At 47.2% G+C, this 24,703-nt stretch overlaps 1 protein-coding gene across 1 annotated transcript in view; it reads left to right on the forward strand.

The window, feature by feature from the left end:
* RUNX2 (RUNX family transcription factor 2) overlaps nucleotides 1-24,459 on the forward strand; it is a 259,424-nt gene extending 234,965 nt beyond the window's left edge. Inside the window, exon 8 of the mRNA XM_042938947.1 lies at nucleotides 24,283-24,459. Coding sequence (XP_042794881.1) covers nucleotides 24,283-24,326 — 44 coding nt within the window. The 3' untranslated portion in view covers nucleotides 24,327-24,459. The remainder of the gene's footprint in view (nucleotides 1-24,282) is intronic.
* Nucleotides 24,460-24,703: the final 244 nt, after the last annotated feature.

Genomic DNA, 24,703 nt, shown 5'->3' on the forward strand with positions numbered 1-24,703 from the left:
CCTACTGGGCAGGCTTGCTGATCTTACTTTCCCTCTGTCCTTGGACCATCTGAAGTCCTTGTCCTGTGAGGAGCTGGAACGCAGCCTCCCACTAGCAGATGAGGTCCGCAGTCAAAGGTGAGCTGGTCGATAGGGCTCTAGAAGGGTTTACTCTTTTCTCGGGAAGTCTTTTCTCCTTCTTCTTCTTTAAATCGAGATGAAATTCACGTAACAGAAAACTCACCATGTTACAGTGAACAGTCCAGTGGCATTTCGTGCACTGTCAGTGTGGCACAGCTGCTACATTTCATCACCCCAGACGCAAACCTTGTACCCATTAAGCGGTTGTTCTCTACCCCCGCCTCCAGGTTCACGTGTGAGTGCAAGTCGGTTAGCTCGGGGTTCCCACCGAGTGTCATTTTAGGGGCTGTGTTGCCAAAAGGGGCTGGGAAAGGAGTGTTTCTAGTGGGGAGGGGTGGAGGCCTGGGCTGGGGGTCCGGTGGGGAACGGGAGAGACAGCATCTGGAAGCCCCCAGTACCCCAGAACCAGAGACTCGCTGCACTTTCTGAGGCTGACTTTCGGTCTCCTGCTGAGGTGATGATCCCTTTAAAATTCTCGGCATTCTCACCCTGCTTCCCCCAACGCTGGCCTGCCTGGGTCTAGGAGGCATTTTATTCCTTTAATTTGTGTTGGTAGGCGTCCAAGTCTGGCACCAGGCAGTCCCCACTCGGGAAGCCGGGAGGTGGTGGAGGCTCACCCAGGTCTAGAAAGGGAGCTCTCCCCGGGATGCTAACTGCCAGCTGTCTCCTTCAATACACATCATCCTGCTGGATAATCATTTTCAAATGGCAAACAATAATAAAAGCTTTCCTCTATTTTGCTTCCAAGTGTCAACGTATCTACACAGGCTATAGATGTGTGCGTGTGTGTGTGTGTGTGTGTGTGTGTGTGAATTGTCTGAGAAAAAAGGACGTTTGGGGAGCGTTCGAGTATGCTGGGGAAGGCCGGGAATTGCCTCAGGTTGCTTTCCACTGGGGGAGGCCGACCTGGAGTGTGCATCAGAGATAGGACTGGATTTTCAGGTGACTTAAATTTTCTATATGTGTCTGGAGGGAGTCTACAGGGTCTCTTCCGAGTCGGTGCCCTGTGACTTCAGCGACAGCTTGCAGCGGAGAACGGGATAGGAGAGCGGGACCCAGGGGCCAGATTTGGCTGCTGAGGCAAGTGACTAGATCCTGAAAGAAAAGTCCCAAGTCTTCGACCTCAGCAGGTGGGTGAGGTTGATGTCCCCTCAGGGTGCATGTGTGTTCTGGGGCTACACAGAGTCTCAGGTCTCATCTTGACCCTTCTTCCTGGAGTGTCTAGTTTCCATAAAGAGGTTCTGGTAGGGGGAAGTTAGGCTACTTAACTGGTAAGTAACTTCAGCCATTTTTTAAAAAATTTATTTATTTTGAGAGAGAGAGAGAGAGAAAGAGAGAGAGAGAGAGAGTGAGCAGGAGCAGGGGAGAGGCAGAGAGGGAGGGAGAGAATCCCAGGCGGGCTCCGCACCACCAGCACAGAGCCCAGCATGGGGCTGGAACTCATGAACCGTGAGATCGTGACCTGAGCCGAAATCGGGAGTCACACACTGGACTGACTGAGCCACCCAGGCACCCCAGTTCAACCGCTTTTTAATGTTAAAATGCAGATGAATAAATTATGGAATACAACACAAAATTCACAGGAGTTGTAAAGATAGAACAAGACTTTGGAGCAATCTTCCACTTGTAGGAGGGTACCCTGGGCCAAACTTAGGGTTTGCTCTCTGTAGTCAGGTGGCTGTAGTGAAAATAATTGAGAAGTCCTGTCAGCGTTCACAGCATTTTTCCAGAGGCCTGTGGAGTAGCTGGATCTCGTAGAATTTTCTCCGCTCGCACCCTGCCCTTTCACTCATGCAATTCCGTAGCCTCTGACAAGCCCCAGGGCCCCCTCCCTGATGAGGACTTCCTTACCACTCGTCCCAGCATCTGTAGTCTGCACCAAGAAGGTATGCTCTAATTCTCACACTCTTTCAGTTCTCTGTTTCTGCCTAACACCCTCCACCACAACGTAGTGGTTTAGACAACAGCCATTTGACTGCTCACGAGTCCGTGGGTCAGGAATGCAGGCAGGGCTCAGCGGGGTGGTTCTGCTGGGTCGTCAGAATCCTTCCCCAGCACAGGCTTCTAAGAGGCACAAAAGCGGAAGCTGCACGTCGTTGGAGGTCGCCCTTGACAGAGGAGATGGGCAGAGTCGCTTCTGTTGTGTTCTGTTGGTCAAAGCCAGTCACAGGGGCCAGCCCAGAGCCAAAGGGGAGAGGAAACGGACCCCCAACTCTTAACAGGAGAAAGGGCAAAGGATTTACAGTTATCTTCAAACTACCATGTAGAGTTGACATCCAACCTGTCTGGCTTTGAAGCCTGTGATCTTATCTGCTCTGCAATCGTTCCTCTTAGATATCACAGTTCTCGATGACCCCGAGCGGGTGCCACTTGTAGCGAGACCTGGTCAACCCTGGGTGGTGATTCCAGGCACCGGTAACAGACGTGTGCGAAGAGATTTGGGGCACGAGGCATCTCCACACAGGCAGAACCCCCTTCATCAAAACACAAGTGTAAGAGGCATCCTGGTGATGGAGAAGTGCATGCCTGGCAGCGAAAGCTGAGTCCCTCGTATTTTGCAGAAGGAGTCGTTATACGCTGGCTTGAGTCCCGTGGTGAGTGGAGTATATGTCCCATAAGCCAGAGCTGAGGAGTTGCGGGACTCTTGTTAAGGGGGAAATGGGAGCTCACACTACTCAACAGTTTCGAGATCTGCACGGGATTGCTGGGTGGCTGGATTCCTCTAGACTTGCCCAGGGCACCTGGGGGCAGTCGGGCTGGGAGGCCTGCCCTGCTCAGGGTCCAAGAGCCACCCTTCCAGAAAAGCAGAGAAAGGCGCTATTGTTTCTTGCCACTTTAAGGAGCTGATGACAGTACAAAGGAATGCAGTGAGGACCCTCCCTCCTCACTGTGGAGGATTAGAGACTGAAGAACCAGACGCTCAGCCTCTGGGCACAAGGTGTGGGAAACACTGTGGGGGCAGAGAGGCGAGTGAGCCTTTTCTGGAGGGGTAGCCATGTTGATTTTGGAATTCTACCCCTCTGCCTCCCAGCTCCTGAAACCTCCATGTCACGGGGCCTTGGTTTCTTCATGTACCCACCGGGGATGCCGGTTCTTAGGAAAAAAAATTCTTCTGAGGATTGAATAAAATAAATAGAAGGCCTAGCATACTGCTTGCCACACGGTAAGCACTTAATAAATATTAACTTCTTTCTCTCCAAAATGTTAGAAGACAGACCTTAGACATCAGTGAAACCAATTTGTGAACGACCAAACCGAGGCCTGGAAATATTAAAATAGCATGTCGAAGCAACATGTTCATGAATCCCTATGTCCTCCTCTTGGCTCAGGGCTCTTCCTTCTGTCCCACGGACGGCTGAGTCCCTCTAAGGACCTAGAGTGCTTTTCATCGCCGCCACACTGTGACTAAAAATGGCTGCCTTTTGCCTTTTTTTCTGGGGTAGAGTGCTCTATGTGACCCTGAAGAACATGGGGCTGATCAGAAAAGAAAATGCTAGCAAAGCATGAAAACAAAACAAGACCAAAAAACCACCACATGCAGGGGAGCCTGGGTGGCTCAGCTCGATAAGCGCCCAACTTCGGCCCAGGTCACGATCTCACAGTTCGTGGGTTCGAGCCCCGCGTCGGGCTCTGTGCTGACGGCTCAGAGCCTGGATCCTGCTTCAGATTCTGTGTCTGCCTCTCTCTCTGTCCCTCCCCTGCTCGCACTTTGTCTCTCTCTCTCTCTCTCAAAAATAAATAAACATTAAAAAAAATTTTTTTTTTAAAACCAAAAAAACCCACCACATGCAAATTCAATGCGAACTTCGTTGAATAAAGCCATCCACTGAAATCACACTAGCAAGTCCTTGCTCCTCTATCAATTTCTTTTTCACTTAAAAAAAAAAAAAAAGAGTGATTTTCAAAGATCAGAGTTCAGAATGACAATAAAGTGAAAAATAAAGTGTGCTCCTTCCTGCCTGCCTCCTCTCCCCCTGTGGTTCTACCGCAGACAATTTTTATGCCTGTCCAGCACTGTCTCCCCTTCATCAATGATCAACAGCTCCAACTATGCAGGTCCTCTGATAGGGCATTTCAGTCTGTGGGATTCAGTTTCCCAGATAAGCTGGGACTCAGGAGGCTTGGAGTTCTGTGAGACACTGTGCTGGGGCCCCATCATCTGTTACCGAGCAACAAGTCGCCCCCAAACTTAGTGGTGCAAGAGAACAACACTTTGTTATGCTCTCAGATTGTGTGGAGAAGGCACAGCAGGAATGACTTGTCTCCACTGTAAATGTTTGTGGCCTCGGCTGAAAGACTGCAAAGGCTGGGGGCGTCTTTGCTTACGTGTTGGGTGCCTGGATGGGCTGGGCAAAGGATGGTCTTCGCTGGGACTGCCTCCCTCCAGGAGGGCCTCTGCGTGGCTCTCCAGCACCGTGGCCTCTGGGTAGTTAGGCTTCTAATATGGCTGCTTGGGCTCTGAGGACAAGTGTCCCAGCCACCCTGGTGGGGGCTGCAAGGCCTCTGGTGACATAGCCTCAGAGGTCACATGGTGTCACTTTCGCCATACTCTATTGGTCAAAGTGGTCACGAGCCCACCCAGATTCAAGGAGGGGGCCCTACCTCTGAAGGGAGAGACGTCAAAGACTTGGCAGCCATGTTGTTAAACTGTCACATCCGGTGATCTTGCTTTCCGAATGCCGAGAGCCCAGCATCTGAAGGATTTTGGTGCTGCTTCTAGAAGAGAGAGGCAATCTAAGAGGTGAGACTTCGACATTTGCTGAATTTTCATTTGCCACACCTGAAATGTGGGACCACAGCACCTGCTTTTTAGCTGGAGTGGGCCTGCCCTGGCAGGCACTAAGGTCTTCAACTTCACCCAAGGGCCTGTGTGGGGATGAGCCAGACTGCATTTTTTTCCATCAGCCTCAGAGGAAAGGCCAGTGCAGGGAAATCTCCTGAGGAGCTGAGCAGAGGGAGTTGTGGCTCCACTTTGAGAGGTGGTTGGGCCGCACCCTCCAGCCTGCCCCCCCACCTGTGTACATACCCAGAAGGAACATCGTTTGTATTGAATCCAAAGAGGAGTCTTTGAAGGCCTCGGAGATCTTCAGAGCAAAGTGCTGGGTGAGGTCAGGGCATTCAGGAGGCCTGAATGGAGGGAGGGAGGCTGGGTGTGTGCCAGCTCGGGCTGCTTGAGGCCGAACGTAGCTCCAGTGATGTCCCATGCATGGCTAGGCAGCCGAGCAGTAGTGTGGCCTGAGGCAAGAAACACCAAGCAATGTGCTACCCCCATTTGCTTGTGCTCCCGGCATGAAGGGAAAAGTTGAGAGTTCACGGCTTGCTCTGGGCTGGCACTTTGGATCATTAACCTATTTCATTTAACCCTCACAGTAATCTTATGAAGCAGACGTTATGGTTAAAAGACTGAGGCTCAGAGAAGCGAAATATCTTTTCTAAGGTCACACAGCAGATAAGAAGGGACACTGGGATCCTAAAAGGGCAGGTCCCATTGGCTTCTTCAGAATCAACATGGCCACAGGGCAAGGAGGCCATCCCCTTCTCTCCATGTCCTCCAGGCTTCACTCCATTCCACACTTTCTCCTTTGCACGAAACCACAAGATGTCTATCACCAGGCTTCTTGATGCTTGCAAAACCAAATCCCTTCACGACGAGGGCCAAGAGGGAGTTTTCTCCAAAACATAGTTGAAGAAATGCCTTGGAGCTGCGCTGTCCAATACAGGAGCCTCCAGCCACCTATGACTGTTTAAATGAAACTAAATGAAATTAATGAAATGAAAAACATTTAAAATACAGTTCTCCAGTCATGCTAGCCACATTTGAAGGGCTCAATTTGAAAAGCCACATTTGAAAAGCTGCAGGTGGCTAATGGCTTCTGTATCAGAGGGCAAAGGTGTAGAATGTTTGTATCACAGCGGACAGTGCTGCCTTAGAGACTAACTCGAGGAAGAACCATATTTTTATACCATCTATTTTGTACCATTGCTAGTTTTGTTAATACTTGCAGTGGTATTCATCGAGGTGTTTATTTTGCCCCGATCTCTCTCAAAGGTCAAATAATAGACCATAGCTTTGTCGTCCTTCACCGCTTTCAAAGTGCATTCACATTCATGATGTTATTTAATGCAATAGCCTTGCAAAGCATGGCAGATAATGATGTTACAGGTAAAGCAACAAAGGTTCAGAAAGGTCAAGCAACTTGGCCAAGGTTCTGTAAACAGTAGATGGTAAAGCCAAAATTTCAACACAGGTTTTCTCATTGTATGCTTTCCAGAGGGAGGATTTGTGTATATGACGCCTGAAATTGTCCTTAGGCAAAATTATTAAGTCAGAAGTAATTTACCCGTGTTCTTGTGGGGAGAATCGTGCTTGTCAGTTTTTCTTGTTTAGACCATCAGGTTTTTCATTAGGTCTTGCCACTAACAAATACCTTTGTTTTCTTTCCAAACTTGTCGGCAACTTCTCTCATTATTTCACCGTGAGAGCCCAGTTTACACTGGTGTATATTTGTTAATTGGAAAATTACCTTTTTAAATTAGTTTATAATGAGAATGGCTATGTTTACTGTCACTTGGCTATGTAGTAACTATAAGAGAATCAATTTAAACAAAAGCAAATTTCCAGAACTAGATGTGATGGAAGATACATATAAATAGAAAGGTAACCGATGATACCTGGTCAAGCATGAGGTATGTCAAATTAAACTATGAAAAGCAATTCATTTTTTCACTCATTTTAGAATATAGTTTAAAATATGTTCCATCCACTGGAGATCATAGCAAAGGCAGATAAACACCAAACCTATAATAAAATAACTAACATAAAGTTCGGTTGTGATAAGAGGTTTATGTAAACAAACAACAACAACAACAAAAAAACCAAAGGAGGTAGAGAACAATGGGTAGGTGGGGATACTGTTTCAGATAGGGTATAAGCCGTCCCGCCATGGCCAAGTCCAAGCTACCAGTATGACATCACTAAAATCACGGTTGGGGACGGATGCACACAGTAGGCTCTCACGAGCTGGTGAGGGCTGTCTGCAGCACACATTTCCTTTCCGCCTCTGCAAGGTGCCTGGGGACCTTTCCTTTAGGGGATCTCTGGAGTTCCTGGTCCCCTCATAGTTTCTGAGCGTAGGTAGAAACCACAAATGCTCTTTCTAGGCTATTCCCGGGAACAGTTTGTGCTCTGGGGCTATTTTGCTGGAGTTGAGGGCTTGTTTTGGGTTTGATAATTCCACCACAAGCTATATCCGTTTATGGAAACTCATGTGCTGGTTGCCATTGTAAATGGTCCCTGGGTCTGTGTTCCCGAAGGGAGGGCCCTGATTGTAAGCTTCAGCAGTATGATGAAGAAGAATTAGCTCAATGCAGTGGTAAGGGAGAAAACCTGGCTTATGGCGAAAGTTCTTGTGCTTGGGAAGGGCCGCTTGCAGAAATCATTTCCCTGAGAAAACTTAGTAGACAGCACACAGCTGTTGAAATTAGGTGAACATGATTTGAATCCTTCATTGACCTTGGCTAAGCATTACCCTCTTTGAGCTCAGTGTTCGTATCTCCTGCGTAAGATCGCGGTGAAGATACATTACTGCCTGATGTATACGGTGTGTGAGGATACATGCAAAGTGCCTAACGTGGTGTCTGCCACAGAATAGGTACTTAATTCTTATTTATTCATTTATTTATTTATAGACAGAGAGAGTAGGTGGGGGAGGGGCAAAGAGAGGGAGAGAGAGAATCCCCAGCGGGCTCTGCACTGACAGTGCTCAGGGCTCACAGACGCAGGGCTCAAACTCATGAACTGTGAGACCGTGACCTGAGCCAAAACCAAGAGTTGGACGCTTAACCAGCTGAGCCACCCAGGCACCCCTTAAATTTTTTTTAATGTTTATTTATTTTCGAGAGCGAGAGAGACAGAGACAGAGTGTGAGCAGGGGAAGGGCAGAGAGAGAGAGAGGGGGAGACACAGAATCCCAGGCAGGCTCCAGGCTCGGAGCTGTCAACACTGAGCCCGAAGTGGGGCTTGAACCCCCGAACCGTCAGATCATGACCTGAGCTGAAGTTGGACGCTTAACTGACTGCGCCACCCCGGCTCCCCAATAGGTACTTAATTCTTGATCCCTCCTGTGTAAAGAGCGTTGGCCGTGGGTGTAGGAGACAGCAACCTGTAAGCTATCCTCATCGGGAGAACCTGGGAGGATCCAGACTGAAAAAGGTAGGTTGAGGAAGACCCACGTGACAGATGCTGGAAGGACAGAGGATGAGGTGGCCGGTCTAGTAGCTGAGAGACCGTAACAGTCCTGAAACCAGGGCCTTCATAGTCACACTGGCCCACCACAGCGGGTGGCTCTGGCTTCCTCCTTAATCGAATGGTGGTGGTGGTAGAACTAGATTGTTGATTTCTGAGAAGTTGGGGGAAAGAAAAGTCCCTTTAAGTTGCTTTGTTTGCCAAGTGAAATATCAATTAAGAGCACTGCATATAGCGTGGGTAATTAGCTGCAGATTCTCTGGATGGAATTTCCTACAATCTTAGAGCCTATAGAAGCTAATCATGGCCTACGCCCTCTCTTTGATATTCTGTGACTGAAGCTGAATTGATATAGGAGCCGCATGTTGGCTTAGAATGAAATATGACATTTCACAAGCCAAGCAAAACAGAAAGAGCAGATGAAGAACTCAAGACAGACAAAAAAGACAAAAAGGGGGAGCAGGAAAACATCCCTTGAAACATGAGCCAGGGAGCGTTAGGTCACAGAGGACAAAAGATCTGAGCTCTCAAGATCCCAAATGTTGCACTATGAGCCACTTAGTAGCACAAGCAAGGAGGCTGTGGACGTGGCGAGGGACATCCATGAATAATGGAAGCCAGTGGCCTAGAAACAGAAAAACACCTTCCCTTCCAACCCAGTCCTAGGTAACCTATTGTGTCTGGGACCAGGACAGGCTTGAAGCCGAGCGATTGGGACACATCTCATAGTGCACCCCTTGGGGAGTGCAGGCTGGATATTGAGCATGTGACTTCCCCACGGAGCTACGACATCGTCTGTACAGCTGGTGCAGCCTGCTGCTCAGGGACCTTTGCTCCCTCATAGTAAAGGATAGGGACATGAGGGTGGTGAGGGCATGCAGCAACCAAATGTGTGGAAAGATGTCTTCTTCTTAACTCAGATAGACTGGTGAGTCCCGGAGCACCAGCTGCAGACAAATAATAAGGGGGAGTCAACGGGTTAAGGAGGAAGAGGGAAAGTCAGGCGGGGTGAGCTAGAAAATCCCCTGATTTGATGTGGGTGGCTGAGTGAAGAGCCACCTTCTCTGTCTGGGTCCTGGGTTCATAGCACCACTCTGCCCTGGCTAACCTTGCTAGCTAGGGTAAGCCCCTTCGCAGTCTTGAGGCTTTAGCTTCCATATTAATAAAATGGCGGTGGTGGTAGCCCCACGTGTTTTCCAAGTTCCTATCTGGTCCCCTAATTCTCTTATTTTATCAAGGTGAGTGCCAAGGCTGGCTTCTGAGCAGTCCAGGGGTGGGTTGTGTTCTAACGTGGATGGGATACCCTAGCATCACCACCTCCATATTCCAAAGTTGGCTCTTCTCTCATTAGGTCCAATGGAGACTGGCTCTATCTCCAGACTAGTCAATACGTGGCATTCACATTCCATCTGCCACATCATATCCTCGTGGCATAAATAACCCATGGTTTCAACCGCATCTGGGTTAGATATCAGGATGCTTAACTGCATTTCAGGTGACTTTGAGATGAACACCATACCTGGATGTGGTGGCCATGCTCTTGTATTTGGCCTAGCAAAGAGGATTTGGGAAGAATTTAGCCTGGGAAGGACTCTTGATCTTCTGAGAGCATCTCTGATGCCCTAGGACAGCTTTTCACACCTGCTAAAAGTATCCTTCTCCTAGGACACCTACTTGTTTATCAACTGACTCCTTGCTCATGGGGCCAGTAAGTCCTGTTACAATGTTGCTTACCTTGCAACCCGGAAATAATATCTGCCTTGCCTTCATTTTAGGGTTCTAGAGAAGTGCTTAGAAAAATACCAGCTGTAATGAAACTGTAGGGTTATTAATAATGTTGCTGTTATACAACTTGATTGATGAGATTTTGATAAAGGCAAAGGCTCCCTGCCTTCTTCCCCTGCACCATCCATAAGACCTGTTCCCAAAAGTACATCTCAGTCCACACTCCAAAGACATTTCTTGGAACCACATCTTAGTGCCGTTCACCCAATAAAAAGCCCCTCTGGCTCCAAGTGGGCATGAAAGTTCATCACAACATTTGCCATCAATAGAAAACCAATTCTTTCCATATGAAAGGCATTACTGCTGTCGCATGGTTATTGAGTGATGATACCTGAATATTGGGAACACAGGAACAGGGAAATGTACAAAGGGAAACTTCACAGGGACGCCAAATTGTAAAGATGGAAATGCAAATATCAGAGGGAATGAGTTAAGAAGAGCAGAGTACCTTGAGCTGGGGGGAGAAGGAGTGTTGGGAGGTGGAGAGAAACAGCAGGTAGGAAGGAGACACTCCGTGCTGCCTGGTAGATGAGTCACGGATGAGGGTGACACACAGAGTCACCCTGACAGCCCATAGACCATGCTGCATCGTGGCCAGCCCATCAGCCCGGGAATTTGTCAGAAATTGTCTTCCGGAAAATAGAGTCACAACAGCCGTTGCCTTTATCATGAGAGCTCCCTGGGCCACACAGGAGCGCTGGAGCTTGTTTGAGCCACAGCCACACCTGAGGGGCAGGAAGCTGGACCACATCAGAGCAGCCTTCTTTGTAGCCCTTCCAGAAGGTCAGCCTCCTTCAGAAGCCCAAGCCATGGCCTCCGAGCCTTCGTGGCCAGGATGTTCTGCCTGCTCCTTAATTCTGCCTCCCCCCAGTTACCCTTCAGTTCCCCTCTAACCTTCCGGTTCTGCCACACACGCTCACATGCTACAACTCATTTCTGTGGCCCTCTCTGGCTGGCCTGAGGAATGTGGGTCAGTGTGGTGGTTGAATAATACAGCTCTGGAGAAGAGCTGGGGTTGAGCATGGCTCTTTTCACTGCCTGGCGGGCCTGGGGCAAGTCACTTAGCTTTTCAGCCTCAGTTACCTGATCTTTTCACTGGGAATGATCCCTCCCTGGTGGTTGAGGGTGAGGAGCAGATAGAACCAAACAGTGAATGTCGCATGTAAGGGGCTGTGCATACATGAGGTTGGGTGACCATACTCTTGGTCCTGATGAAATCAGTAACGGGGCCCTGTTTCATTGTCAAAAGGGTTGTGATTTGGGTGATAAATTCTATCCCCCTGTGCCCTGTAACCATTGATAGATGGAAATACAGAGGGTCAAAATGAGACTGGGGACTGTCCCCAAAGACCCCCATGTCCTTAGAATGTTTGTCTGTTGCAGAGCAGAATTTCATGTCTGTGAGTCCTGATTCACTTGCAAAATAAAAATTCTTCAGTTAGTCCATTAAAAGAAATAACCGCCCTGTTTTAATTTCAGCAACGGCCTTGCAATGAAAAGACTACTAATTACTCCAATTAACCAGGCACATTAAGTGCACATGTTCAAACGGATATTAACATACCATCCATCTCGGTCCCGAGATGCTGAGATGCATAAACATTTAGTGGAAGAAATTGTGGCTGCAGAGAAAACACAAACAAAGCAGCCTGTTTGTTTGTGCGACTGTCTGCTGGTAGAGAAACAACCAAGAGACATGGAAAGACATGAGGGTGTCTCCCAGTTTATGTTTCCAATTATTGCCCAGAGGAGACGCGGAACAAAGGAACTCCTATTTATAGCCCAACTCTAAAATGGGGGGCTGTGTGGGGGCGAAGCTTAATCGTGAGAAAACGCAACCCACTATTGGCATTAATAACATAAAATAGCATTGTAGTTTATCCAGAGAACAAACAGTCATCAGGGAAAATAAATAACTCCTTCCATGTCTTGACTCCATGTACAATGTCGTCTAAAACCACGTCACTTACCAGTGATGGGAGCCAGGGTGGGCGTAGGGTAAGGCCACTGGAGCAGACAGGCTTTGTTGTGGAAGCTGGATCTGGCACCAGGATGTCCCTCTGTACCTGTAACCAGCGAAGCCAGTGAAGACCACATTTCCTTCAGCACCCCACTAGCCCTTGGGGTGTATCTCAGGACTCAGAATTCAGGAAATGCTAGCAGGAAGCAGGCGATGAACCTCTAGAGCAATGTTAGCTATTCAGAAGGGATTTGGGTTAACGTACAAATGGCCTCAGGGTTCAGAATCCCATCTAAAATGTTGGTGAGGGTTGCCATAGCAACACCCTCCTGGACCAGCGCTGCTGCCCCAGCCTCGGGAGAGGGCACGTGCCTTACATTATTGTTAGTCCTATCTCCTTCCCTCTCTCCCTTCCTTCCCCTCCTTGTATCTTCTGTTTAAAAATTAATTTTTAAAAACAAGTATTAAGTTAGTGCACTGTGCCAAGTCATTTTCTGTATCATCATCTCATCCAGCCCCGCCAACAACTCTTTAGAAGCCTGTTGTGGCTATCGCCATTTTATACGTGAGGAAGCTAGAGCCCAGAGAGGTGAGGTAATGTGTTCAGGTCACACAGTTTGAGTTCTAGAAGGTCTGGGAAACGGACAGTTTGGAAACCATGAGGAGGCACATGGTTGCTGAGAAAATTGCTGAGAAAGGTGCCTCCTTTTCCAGGTACTTGATTCCTTGCCATCTGGGGCTTCAGATCTCATACCTAACCACTGGATAATGCGGCTCCAGGAACAAGCTAGTCTAGGGAACAGAGGCTACACCTGCCAGCCCCGTGCAAGGGCCCATGGTGTGGTGGATATGCTGTCCTCTCCCTTCCAGCAATTTACTTGAAATTCCACAGTCATTCCAGATCTTCCCATGTTGTGGACTGGGTTTAGGGAGGGGTCCTGGGAGAACATGCACATGAAGGTTTTTATTTATTTTTTGCATTCTCAGCAAATTGGCTCGTGTTTTTGAGGCTCTGAAGCTCATAGTGGTGTTTCCTCTTTGGCTATGCCAAATCACTTAGAGGAAAGAGACCAAGGAGGGATAGAACCCTCCTGAATATCCGGTGAGTCTTTTACTTTCCAAATCAGAGATTCTCTGAAGCTGGCTCAGGCTAGAAACGAATCCTCCTACAGGAACAGACTAGAACAGGCATTATCATCATCATTCATTAAGTAATTTTGGCCTTTTCCTTCATCTTTAAGTACTTACTCAATTGCCCTTGCTACCCTGGACCTGCAGGAACAAGAACAGTCAACAAATTCTGTCACTTCTTTCCTTGTAAGTTCGTCCTTTTCTTCCATACTGCACTTGTTACACTGGCTCAGGCAATCACTTTAGTTGTTCAAACTTCTCTGATTATAGTTTTTGTCTCCTGATCCCTCAATTCACCTTGCAGTCTACTCTCCAAATAATATTCTATTCTCAAGTCCCTCCTGACTCAACATTACACAGTACCCCATTGCCTATATTTGAGGTTGTTAATCATAAAAATTACACTTACTGTCCGAAATTCAAACAATACAGGAGTATATAAAGGAAAATAACTTTCTATCTATTTTTCTCTCTTTATCTTCAAAGCGGAGGATTGTTATTTATTTTGAGATTGCTTCTTCTTTAAAATTTTTATCAATATGGGGCGCCTGGGTGGTGCAGTCGGTTAAGCGTCCGACTTCAGTCAGGTCACGATCTCGCGGTCCGTGAGTTCGAGCCCCGCGTCACGCTCTGGGCTGATGGCTCGGAGCCTGGAGCCTGTTTCCGATTCTGTGTCTCCCTCTCTCTCTGCCCCTCCCCCGTTCATGCTCTGTCTCTCTCTGTCCCAAAAATAAAAAATAAAAAAAAAATAAAAAATTAAAAAAATAAATTTTTTATCAATATAGCCCATGCATAGGCTGAACAAAAATTCATTCAAATAGTAATAGGACTCTTAGATTGAAGAACAGCTGACTCCTGCCCCATGCTTCTCACTAGCACGGCCTGTTGAATCAAAGTAAAATGCTTTCACTAAACTTTCAGAGTTCTATGGGACATGATGCTGTTGGGATAGCCTTCCAAACCTTGTTTCTCTTCGTCTTCAATTGGGACCAACTACTCCCTCCGGGTCAGGCCATACTTTGGTAGTCTATCTTTTAACTGGAGAGGTTAGCCCATTTATATTATTTGTAATAACTGAACTATGTGGATTCATTTGTACCATCTTATTTTGTACTTTCTAGTAATATTTATCCTGAGTTTTCAGTTGTCTTTGCTTTTTTTTCTCCTTTGCTTCCTTGTTTTGAACTGATTGGTTCCATTCCCCCATCCCCAATTTCGGTCTTTTCCCTGTATTCCATTTCCTTTAGGAAGTCACCCTAGAAATTTTGATATGCCTATTTAACATAATAGAATTGAAAATTCATCAATATATTTGAGCTCTTTCCGAACAATAAAAAAGCAAAGAATCCTTGAATTCTGATTATCTTCAAATGTTATATGGGGTTATCCAGATTTTACTCTCCTCTTGAATTTTTAAAACCCAAAGAACGCTTGATTTTTCAAATCTCTCTTGATTTTATTTTATACCATCAATGTCCATTTATATTTAACCTCATATTTACCTTAAATTAAATATATGTCACTAATCCTCTTACATTTCAGACCTACCTTCTGAAATCTTTTTAGTTTTTCCTTTTTAAACATTCTTTATCGATTCATTCATTATTTTATTTATTCATTTATTCAGTGCAGAGCCCAATACGGGGCTCAATCCCATGACCCTGGGGTCATGACCTGAGCTGAAATCAACAATTGGACACTTGACGGACTGAGCCACGCAGGTGCCTGTCACTTTCTTTTTCCTAAAATGCATGTCCTTTAGAAGTCCCTACAATGAGAATGTTCCGGTGGTAAATTCTCTCAGTTTGTGATAGTTTGAAATTGCTACTTTGCCACCCCCCTCCCCCATTTTTGAAAGGTAGCTTTCCTTGTTTAGCATTCTAGATTGTTAAATTGATACTAGTTGGTTGATATTCATGCATTTGATTTTCCTTGCTGTTCTTGAGAATTCATCGGCTGGTTCTCTCTGATTGCTTTTAAGCTCTTCTCTTTGTTTTTGTTGTTCCCCAGTTTTACTATGATATGTTTAGGAATGGCTTTCTTTTTACTCATTCTGCATGGGTTTCTCTGGGCCTTCTTAATCCAGGCACTGGTGTCTATGATTAATCCTGGAGAATTCTCAGCTATTATTCCTCTTAGCATTGCTTCTTCCCATTTTCTTTATTGTTTACTATAGAATATGCTCATCCGGTTTTTCAGTTTTCTTAAATATTTTCACATTTTCCATTGCTGTTTCCTTGTCTACTACAAGTGTGTGTAATCTCTGCAGTATTCCAGCTCATCTATTTTCTCTTTTAGCTTCATCATTGAAATGCTAACTTCATGGATCATAGTTTTCATTTCTAGAATTTCTACCTAGTCATTTTTCAAATCTGACCAGTTATGATAGTCTCTTTCTTTTCTTTGCTATACTTTCGCCCTTTAATATTTTTGAACATATTAATTATTCTAATTTCGTATTCTATGTTTGATAAGTGCTGGTATCTGTGGTCTCTATAGATCTGATTCTAGAGTTTCTTGTTTCAGTTGACTCACTCAGGGTGGCTGACTTCCTTGTGTGCTTAGTGATTTAAAAAAAAAAAAAACAAAAAGAATTGATTTTCCTTGTAACTTAATGTGTAGGAATTCACTGAGGCCCCATTTGAACGTACCTTCCTCCAGACAAGATTGTCGGAATTTGCTTCTGCCGGGTGCCTGATGATTTTACCACAATAGAACCAATTTAAACCAAATTTTCAGAGTTTTCTTTCAGCTATAATGGTTGTGTATATTCAGGCTCCAAACCCGTGAAGGTCCAGATCTGAAATTAGAAATAGGAAGTATTGTTTTCTTTTGCTTTTGCTGCGTCACTCCAAGCTAAGGCCAAGCCGGGCGTGTATCTTTGCCTTCTTGTTCGGTAGCATAGGTGATTTTAGTTCACCCATCGACAGTGTGGACCTTCGTTATTCTTGGCTTTATCATGGGCCCCTGCTTATTAGACCTTTTACTCATCTTGGTCTTCAGGTCTTGTCCCTCGTGTGTGGGAAATGCTGATTTAAGCCCTTAATGACTCTTGAATTTGGGCTTTCCGGTCATTTCTGGGGCCCAAGAAATTACTTAACTTTGTAGCCAAATCTGTTATACGTTAGAAAAGTGTTCTTATATTTTACCTAATGCGCTTAAGAATTCTCTGAAAATCGAGGCGGCCCTATTGTCAGAAGGAAAAGGCTCTGAGCTTTAGTTTGCTTCATCAGTGAAGTAGTAATACATCCATCATTAAGATTTTTGTGAGGATGAAATAATAGACTGAATAGACTTCTGTGTAGAAGCTTAATAAATGATAGTCATTACTGTTACTGCTACTCTTCTGTTGCTATTAGGAGTACAAAATTACTACTAAAAAACACGAATGGGCCTGTTATTCCGTGGAGAATCAACGAATTGGATGGTTAAAAGAAAAATAGTTGGTTTTAAAAACAGTTAAAAATTTAGCTTTCTAAACACATTTTTCATGTATATTATGTGTGAGGGCTTTTTTTTTTTTTTTAAACACTTCCCTGAAGTAGCTAATAACTGATCTCCCTGTAGGACTTGAGCCCTGTCCCCTGAGCTGTACCTTTGATAGGGGTATGTGTGTGGGCCAGAGAGTAGGCTCCAGTCAATCACCAGTGTCAGAATCCACGGTGGAAACGCTTCCGTTCTGTGCAGCATGGGTGGGCAAGCTGAAAGAACACCATTTATTGGAAGAAAGGTGCTACACATATACAACGAGGTGTTATATTTATTATTATTTCTATTTTAAATTATCCATTGAAGAAAGAGGACATGGCAAGAATTTTTAATGAGGCCCAAGGTCAAATTGGGGTCAGAAGCCCAAAGGGAAACACGGTAGTGCGCTGACTGGGATGCATGTGACCTTGGGCAGGTCAAGTCACTTCTCAGCCTCACTCCCCTTGCGTGCGAAGCAGAATGGTGGGGCTGTGTGGTTTTAGGGAGCTTCTCCGTCTAAAACTCGAGGATTCTCATCGCTTCCCAGCCCATATGCCCTGGGCTTCTTCGCTAATTCACCAACTTCTTGGACCCGCTACCACAGCTGTGCTAACGAATACTGTTTATCCGACAACGTGTGCCTGGAGTCCCCCTTTCTCTGATGTAAGAAACAGACATCAGAGCCACAGTAGAAACAGAATCCTTCATGTGGCTTTGGCCTCTCCCACTTCAGGAGATGCTCATCTGTTTCGGATGTGTGGTTGGAACACGAGGAGCTGCAGCAAGGTGCCACGATTGCCATCGAAGGAAGGAAGTAGTTGGAACGGATACCCTGTGAGTGAGGTTAGCCCGGTACAAAAGTAGGCCACACCTAGAGACAGTTTGTAGAAGACTCAGCAAAACAGCTTGATCTCAGCCAGGGGACTCGGTCTTCTCCCTGAGCCTAGACGTCACTCCAGGGAACGAAAGACAGTCATGGCACAGGACCTGCTCGAAGGAGGGCGGCTGATACACGGTGGTCTCTTCAGGGTCTGAAAAATGGGTGGCTGGAACGGGCGTGGCTGGCACACCCTGGGAAAGGGCAGTGGCACTGGGGGGAGGCGGCACTAGGCTCAGAACTTGGCTCTACCGCATTTCGGCTTCCGGAGCCTCGTCTCTGACTGGAGGCCGGAAGCCGTGGCACCGGGGCCGCCCTGTCATCCTTTCCCCGACGTCAGTCGTCGGAATGCCGCCTCAACATGCTTGCTGTATTCACCTGCTACCTGTCCTGTCGTCTCCTCATATTCGCACTGAGGTCGATTTTCTGTTTTCCTGAAATGTTTGTTTTAAAAGGGAGCTTTCTGTTACTATCAGAAATGGAAAGCCAGGATCACGCGTCAGAGTTACAAGTTGATCACCCATGCGCACGCCACAATGAAAACAACGTTAAGTCCTCACTAGCTACCACTGCCTGTGGAACTCTCTGGGCCTGAGGTTTGCTCTGTTTTTGCTAAAGTCAGACGAGCCATTATTAGATTTGCTGGGACACCCTACTGAGACTTGGGGGGGGGGGGATGAAGAAGGCCCCGGGGCTGACAGAGAATAAATCACTTGCTCTAAGCACACAGCCAGTCAGGGGGACAGACACAATGGGAACCAAAGTGATTTGTGTCCAAAACTGGAGTCTGTCCCCACAGGGCTATTGCTTCCCTTCCATGGTGAGTCAGTGTTATTTAATGCTGCGACTTCGCGATGTCCAAGAGCATGTTAGGTGCTGCCTAAAACATTTCCTGCATTGTGACTTACAAGCATCTTATACACAAGGGGACATTGCCCAGCATGAAAGCAAGGAGCATTGTGCCTGACATCTAGAAAGTGCTCAGGAAGGCTTGGTCCCTTGCTCCCCATTTTCTCCTGTCCACGGGACAGGCGATCCTAAGCCCTGTTCTAGTATTCAAAGGTACTTGAGGAGAAATGGCCGCTTCAAGGTGTCGCAGCTTGAAGACACTTGCCATTATTCTCTGATGATTCGACAGCTTCCAGGCAGCCTTCCAATGGCAACTTGCTTTCCACAGTGGACTTTCTACCTGAGGAGAAAAGGAACCAGTCAACTGAGAGCAGTGTTCTAGTTAGGTTCACCCGTGTACCTCAGTGACTGGTCCATATCCCCTGAATGAGTGAGTACATGTCTGGTGGTTATACTTTGGATGCTAATACTATCAATAATAAGATGGCTGTGTGAGGGAGCTCTTACGCTCTGCCTGACATTTACAGGAGTCAGGAGTTTTACAGGAGTCAGGACATTTACAGGAGTAAATGTTTCTCCTGTATTATTTTACCTCCTCAATAACCCTATGAAGTACACACTATTGTCCTATTTTACAGATGAGGAAGTTGAAGCTTGGAGAGTCAAGTCATTGTTTGACTCCAAAGCCTGTGGAGGCTTCCAATTCGAGCTGAGATCCGAGCGGCTCTGAGTTCTGGTGAATTTGGTGGATGGTGGTCAGGCCTTTGAGCACCAGCTCTGACTGCCGACAACTCTAGTGTACGAAGCTCTCAGTATGGTGTGGTGGCCACAGGCTCTGGCTTTGGTCTCAGTCCTGAGTCCAAATTGTCTCCTGCCAACTACTGGCCAGGTGATTTGAGGCAAGCCACCTAGTTTCCCTGGGCCCAGTTCTGTCATCTATGAAGGGAACACCGCAGAAGGTAGCACTTAGCACAATGCTCTCGGCACACGTTAGCATTCAGGAAAAGGTATTTATTATTACAGAGAGGAAGCAAAGAGGGCCTGGACTGAGGAAAAGAGGTCATTTTAAGAGGAAACCAGAGATGGAAGGAAAGTTATTTCTGTTTCTTTTCTTTTCTCTCTCTCTTTTTTTTTAACGTTTATTTATTTTTAAGAGACTGAGAGAGACAGAGCATGAGCAGAGAAGGGGCAGAGAGAGAGGGAGACACGGAATCCGAATCAGACTCCAGGCTCTGAGCCGTCAGCACAGAGCCTGACGCGGGGCCCGAACCCACGAACCGTGAGATCATGACCTGGGCCGAAGTCGGCCGCTTAACCGACTGAGCCACCCAGGCGCCCCGAGTTATTTCTGTTCCTTTGCGACTTAGATAAAAAGTGCCAGATGAGGCTTTGGGTGCTGATTTCCTCTTTTCTTAGAAACACCCCCAGTGAGCAAACTGTCCCGCCTGAGTGCCCCCAGAATGAGGCTTCAGCACCTCCAGGTAGTTGTTGGATTCACATCCTCCGGAGCCACGGGGCCCGCCCTGCTGCCCGGTCCCAAAACGGCCCGCTGAGGCTGTGGCACTTCAGGAAATGAATTCCCTCACACGGCAGCCGGAGCCGGGAGAACACCCAAGAAGCCTAGGCGGGGCAGCGGCGATGATGAAGGAGCGTGGCCCACACTGCAGGGAGGAAGGGGAGCTAAGGCCTGGACTGAGCCGGGGCTCGTCCTCCAGCGGAGGCTCTGGCGGGCTCCAGCCTTCTCCTTCCCGGGCATTCAAGGATCCCCTCCATCGTGGCCTATGAGTTTGGAACTCGAGGAAGACGCTGTCAATAAAATATGGCCTCTCTTCCTCATCCATCCTCCCCACCCCACTCCCCCTTCCTTCCAATCACTGCATCAACCCTCACTTGCCTGTTTACTTGGTTTTGTGGTTTGGGCTTAGATGTGGTTAGAGAGGGGTGGGGCAGAGGACAAGCTCTCCACCCCACTGCCTCACCTCTCCCTCGTACACGGAGGTGCCCTACTTGGTCTCAGAGACCCGACATGATAGTCTTGGCATAGCAGATGGGGAAGTTCTGATTCAGTTTCCCCGGGGTGGGGCCTATATATTGGCATTTGTTGAAAGCTTCCAGGTGATTGTGATTGGGAGACACTGGTCTAGTTATGGAAAGAACCGGATGAAAACTGTACTTAAGAAGGCTACCTGCGGGGGGAAGAGCTGGGCCCGGCCATTGTGAGAGGTAGCGCTGCTTACCCCTGCATAAACATTAGCTAAGGATGGTTGGATTGTCTACAGTCTTTTGGCAAACCTCTCAGAAGCTCATTGCCACCATTTCATGGATGTGGACAAAGGGTACCTATTGTCCAGTGTACTTTACTCCCACCAAAAATGGCCTGCTCAGCAAACCTCTAGGAGAACTAGGGGGTTATGACACCAATGGCATGACCGGCTGACTGACTGATTGATTGATTTTTAAAATTTATTTATTTTGAGAGACAGAGACATGGCTCAAGAAGGAGAGGGGCAGAGAGAGAAGGAGAGAGAGAATCCCAAGCGGGCTCCGTACTATCAGTGCAGAGCCCGACGCTCACGCACCTCGAGATCACCACCTGAACCAAGATCGAGAGTCAGATGCTTAACTGACCGAGCCACCCAGGCACCCCCACCAAGGACATGATTCAGCTCAGGTGGTGGCGGTGAAAGCGGGACCAGCCAAGACCCGAACCCTCTGGTGCTCGGGTCATTCTAGATCCCTCCAGATGCCGTTGGTCCAGTGGGTGTGCCCTCAAATAATGAGTTCCCCCCGATACGATCTGCGGGATACTGGAGGCCATGTTCCGCCTGCCAAGATAACCTGGAGGGCACCAATGCCACTTACAGAGCAAGAGGAAACTGCCAGCGTGGCTTCTCACCAACAGGTTTACAGTGGAAATCACAGGCTTAGAACCTCAGTGAGATTCTGCAGAGGATTTTTAAGGAAAGAAAGCGTTCCTTGGCAGACCTGCTTTTGTGGTGAGGTTGGGTAGTGAGTATAGGGTCAGGAAATGCCAGGTGCACGAGGAGCAGGCCTGCAGAGGTCTCGGTTATGAAAACACGTGAAACACACTGATCAGCGATACAGATAAGAGGTGACTCCCCACCCCTGCCCGCCCTGCCCCACCCCAGGCTTTTACACCTCAGCTGCAGACCTGAACTCCAGAGTTGGTGGCACAGCGGTCTGCACGAGGCCCCTCGATTGTTTCACTTACTTTTCCCCTTCCCCAACAAGGTTGCCACAGTCAAGATGCATGGTCCACCAGCAACAACCGACTAGAAGAGGTGATAGAGGATGAGCCCTTCTTCACACCAGCAGCTAAACCCACAGCACATCTGGGAATTAACCTAACAGAAGATTGCCCAAAACCTTTTGGGGAAATTTTAATAACTCTTGGGAAGAATGCACAAGAGTGCCAGGGTGGCCCAGTTGGTTAAACGTCCAACCCTTGATTTCAGTTTGGGTCACGAGCTTCCGGTTTGTGAGACAGAGCCCCGCGTCGGTGCGGAGCCTGCTTGGGATTCTCTCTCTCCCTCTCTCTCTGCCCCTCCTCAGCTAGCACCCTCTCTCAGAAATAGAAACATTTAAAAAAGAATGCACAAATTAAGGAATGGTATTAGGACAGAATATCTTTAATGTAAACTAAAACACACACACTCCATTTTTTTTTAAGGTAATCTGGAACCATAACAACCCCCCCTTTAAAAAAAAATTTTTTTTTAATGTTTATTTATATTTGAGAGCAAGAGACAGACAGAGTACAAGTGGTGGAGGGGCAGGGAGAGAGGAAGACAGAAGCCGCAGCAAGCTCCAGGCTCCAAGCTGTCAGCACAGAGCCCGATGCGGGGCTTGAACTCATGAGCCATGAGATCATGACCTGAGCTGAAGTCGAACTCATGAGCCATGAGATCATGACCTGAGCTGAAGTCAGGCGCTTAACTGACTGAGCCACCCAGGTGCCCACACACACTCCATTTGTGAAAACGTGCAGACATACTCAAGGTCTTATAGTAAATAAGTGGGTGCCCATAGGCAAAGGGAATGAGACCGGGAATCACAGACACAGACACCTGTGCAGACACACTTAAACACATTTCTCAGCAAATAATAGTTACTATTCTTGAATACTCAACCAAAATAGGCAATATGTGCAGATTATCACCATCTTTATGCATGTCCTTTTTTTTTTTTTTTTAAACTATCAATTTTAGACTTCCTTGAGGCAAGGATTATTTCTTGTATATTCTTTACATCCTCCATGGTGCTTAACTCAGTGCGTTTCGTGTAAAAGCCACTGAATCCGTATTTTTGTGAAATTTCCATTAAAAATAACATTTATCCATTGCAGAACATTTAGAACATGCACGTTATAGAGGAGATATAGAAAAATCTGTATTTTAAGAATGTATCTGTTAACACAGGTAACCAAAAGTGTAGCAAGTGCATCCGTAATTCTACTACGTATGGATAACCAATATGAACATTGTGGGTCTCTTATTCCAGTTTTCACTTGGAGTATTTTTTAATGATTGCCTGATGGCTTTTTCGTGTTTACATTTCATAGTTTTGCTAGTTTGTTGCATAGTTTGCTAGTTGGCTAGTTTGAATGAGAAAACATTTAGGAGGGCATTCAGTACACAAAATATTGGCTATGCAAGGGGAAGGGCAGGGTGTACAAGGCAGGAACAATCAGTCCTTAGGATGAGCTGAAGGAAGACGAGGGGCTGGCCAGGCTCAGTGTGGGTGTGGGTGTGCGGTTGATGGGGCAAATAGTGCAGAGATCAGCAAACTTGTTCTGTAAAGGGCCAGATGGTAAATATTTGTGGGTCACACGATCCCTGGTCACAACTACTCACTGGCCCCGTTACGCCGTGCGAGCAGCCATAGACAACCTGTGCGCAAATGAACGTGGCTGCGTCCCAATAAAACTTTATTTATGGGCATTGAGATCTGAGTTTCGTGTAACTTTCTCAGTTTTCGGAGAGAAAAGAGAAAGCTCAGCAAATCCAAAGAACCGACAGAAGTTTTTCATGGATCACTGAGTGGCTTCAGCCACTGACAGCTGGGCTCCATGTGCCACGGGGAGGGTGTGCAGGAGCGGAGTGAGATCAGCTGGAAAGAGCTTTAGAAGGGGACCCGTTCAAGGATTGCACGGAGACGCGAGCCGGTGCTCAAGACTGCTTTAGGCCACAAAGTCTGCGTTCAGGTTATTCTGCACTCTCTCAAGAAGAAAAGGCAACACCCAGGGAGAGAGTGCCCCACCTGGGGAACACCCAAGATTTAATGCAACTTGCCGACCCCGGGGTTGGATGGGAGAGGTGTCCATAAATCACTCCACAGGCAGGACGGATAGTCTGTGGGATCCTTGCAAGGTCAGCCCCGGGTATGTCTTCCCCACTCTTCTTATTATGACACACCTCGGCACACGCCTGTCACTTTCCACATCTTGGGCCCTCGCTGCTGTGTTCCCATCAGTCCCAGCCACCAACCCCCCCAACTTTCCCCATAAAGCCAGATCACACTGTCTGCACGGCCTTGTTCTTTCTTGATCAGTCTCATCCTGGTTTAAATGCTACTCTGAAACCCTCAGTTCTGCTCTGTCCTTAGTATTTCTCCCCTGCCTTCCCACCCTCTTTGCTCCCCCCAGGCTGAGTATACGCAAACGGCCTGTGCTAGGCAGAGGAAAGATTATGTTTATTCTCATTTCGTTACACTTCACTGAAGTTAAATGCGTACCTCAATGAAACATGACACATCCCAAGATCTAAGCAGATTGTTTTTCGACACCGAGTGCCTGACCTCAGCCTGATTCCTTGCACCTTTTTCCAGATTTCCTGGACGTGGTGTTTGGGTGCGATACCTGCGTACTTTAACTTCATCGCTCTCCCAACTGCAAGAAGGCTTTCAGCATTTGGAGTCTGGGATTTGATTGCTCAACCAGGGGAGACATTAAGAAGTGATCCCACAGGCAAGATTTGCACCTTGCAAACTTGCTTCGAATTTTGAGCAGGGGGCAGTGTGTGTGTGTGTGTGGGTGGGGGTGGGGGTTGAATGGACTTGCCTCATAGTCCTGGTTTGCAGGCCTAAATGATGAAGCAATTAATACACAGCACATAAAACTGTCCAGTCTGTTTGTTCTTGCTGTCATATCGTCAGTAATGATGGCAGGAACTGACTAATGAACCGGCCCAAGCATCTGTGTACATAGAAAACGAGAGAGGAAGCAAGGGGGCACACATAACAAATAGCA

This window comes from Panthera leo, chromosome B2 (genome assembly GCF_018350215.1).
Source record: "Panthera leo isolate Ple1 chromosome B2, P.leo_Ple1_pat1.1, whole genome shotgun sequence".
Taxonomy (NCBI): Eukaryota; Metazoa; Chordata; class Mammalia; order Carnivora; family Felidae; genus Panthera; species Panthera leo.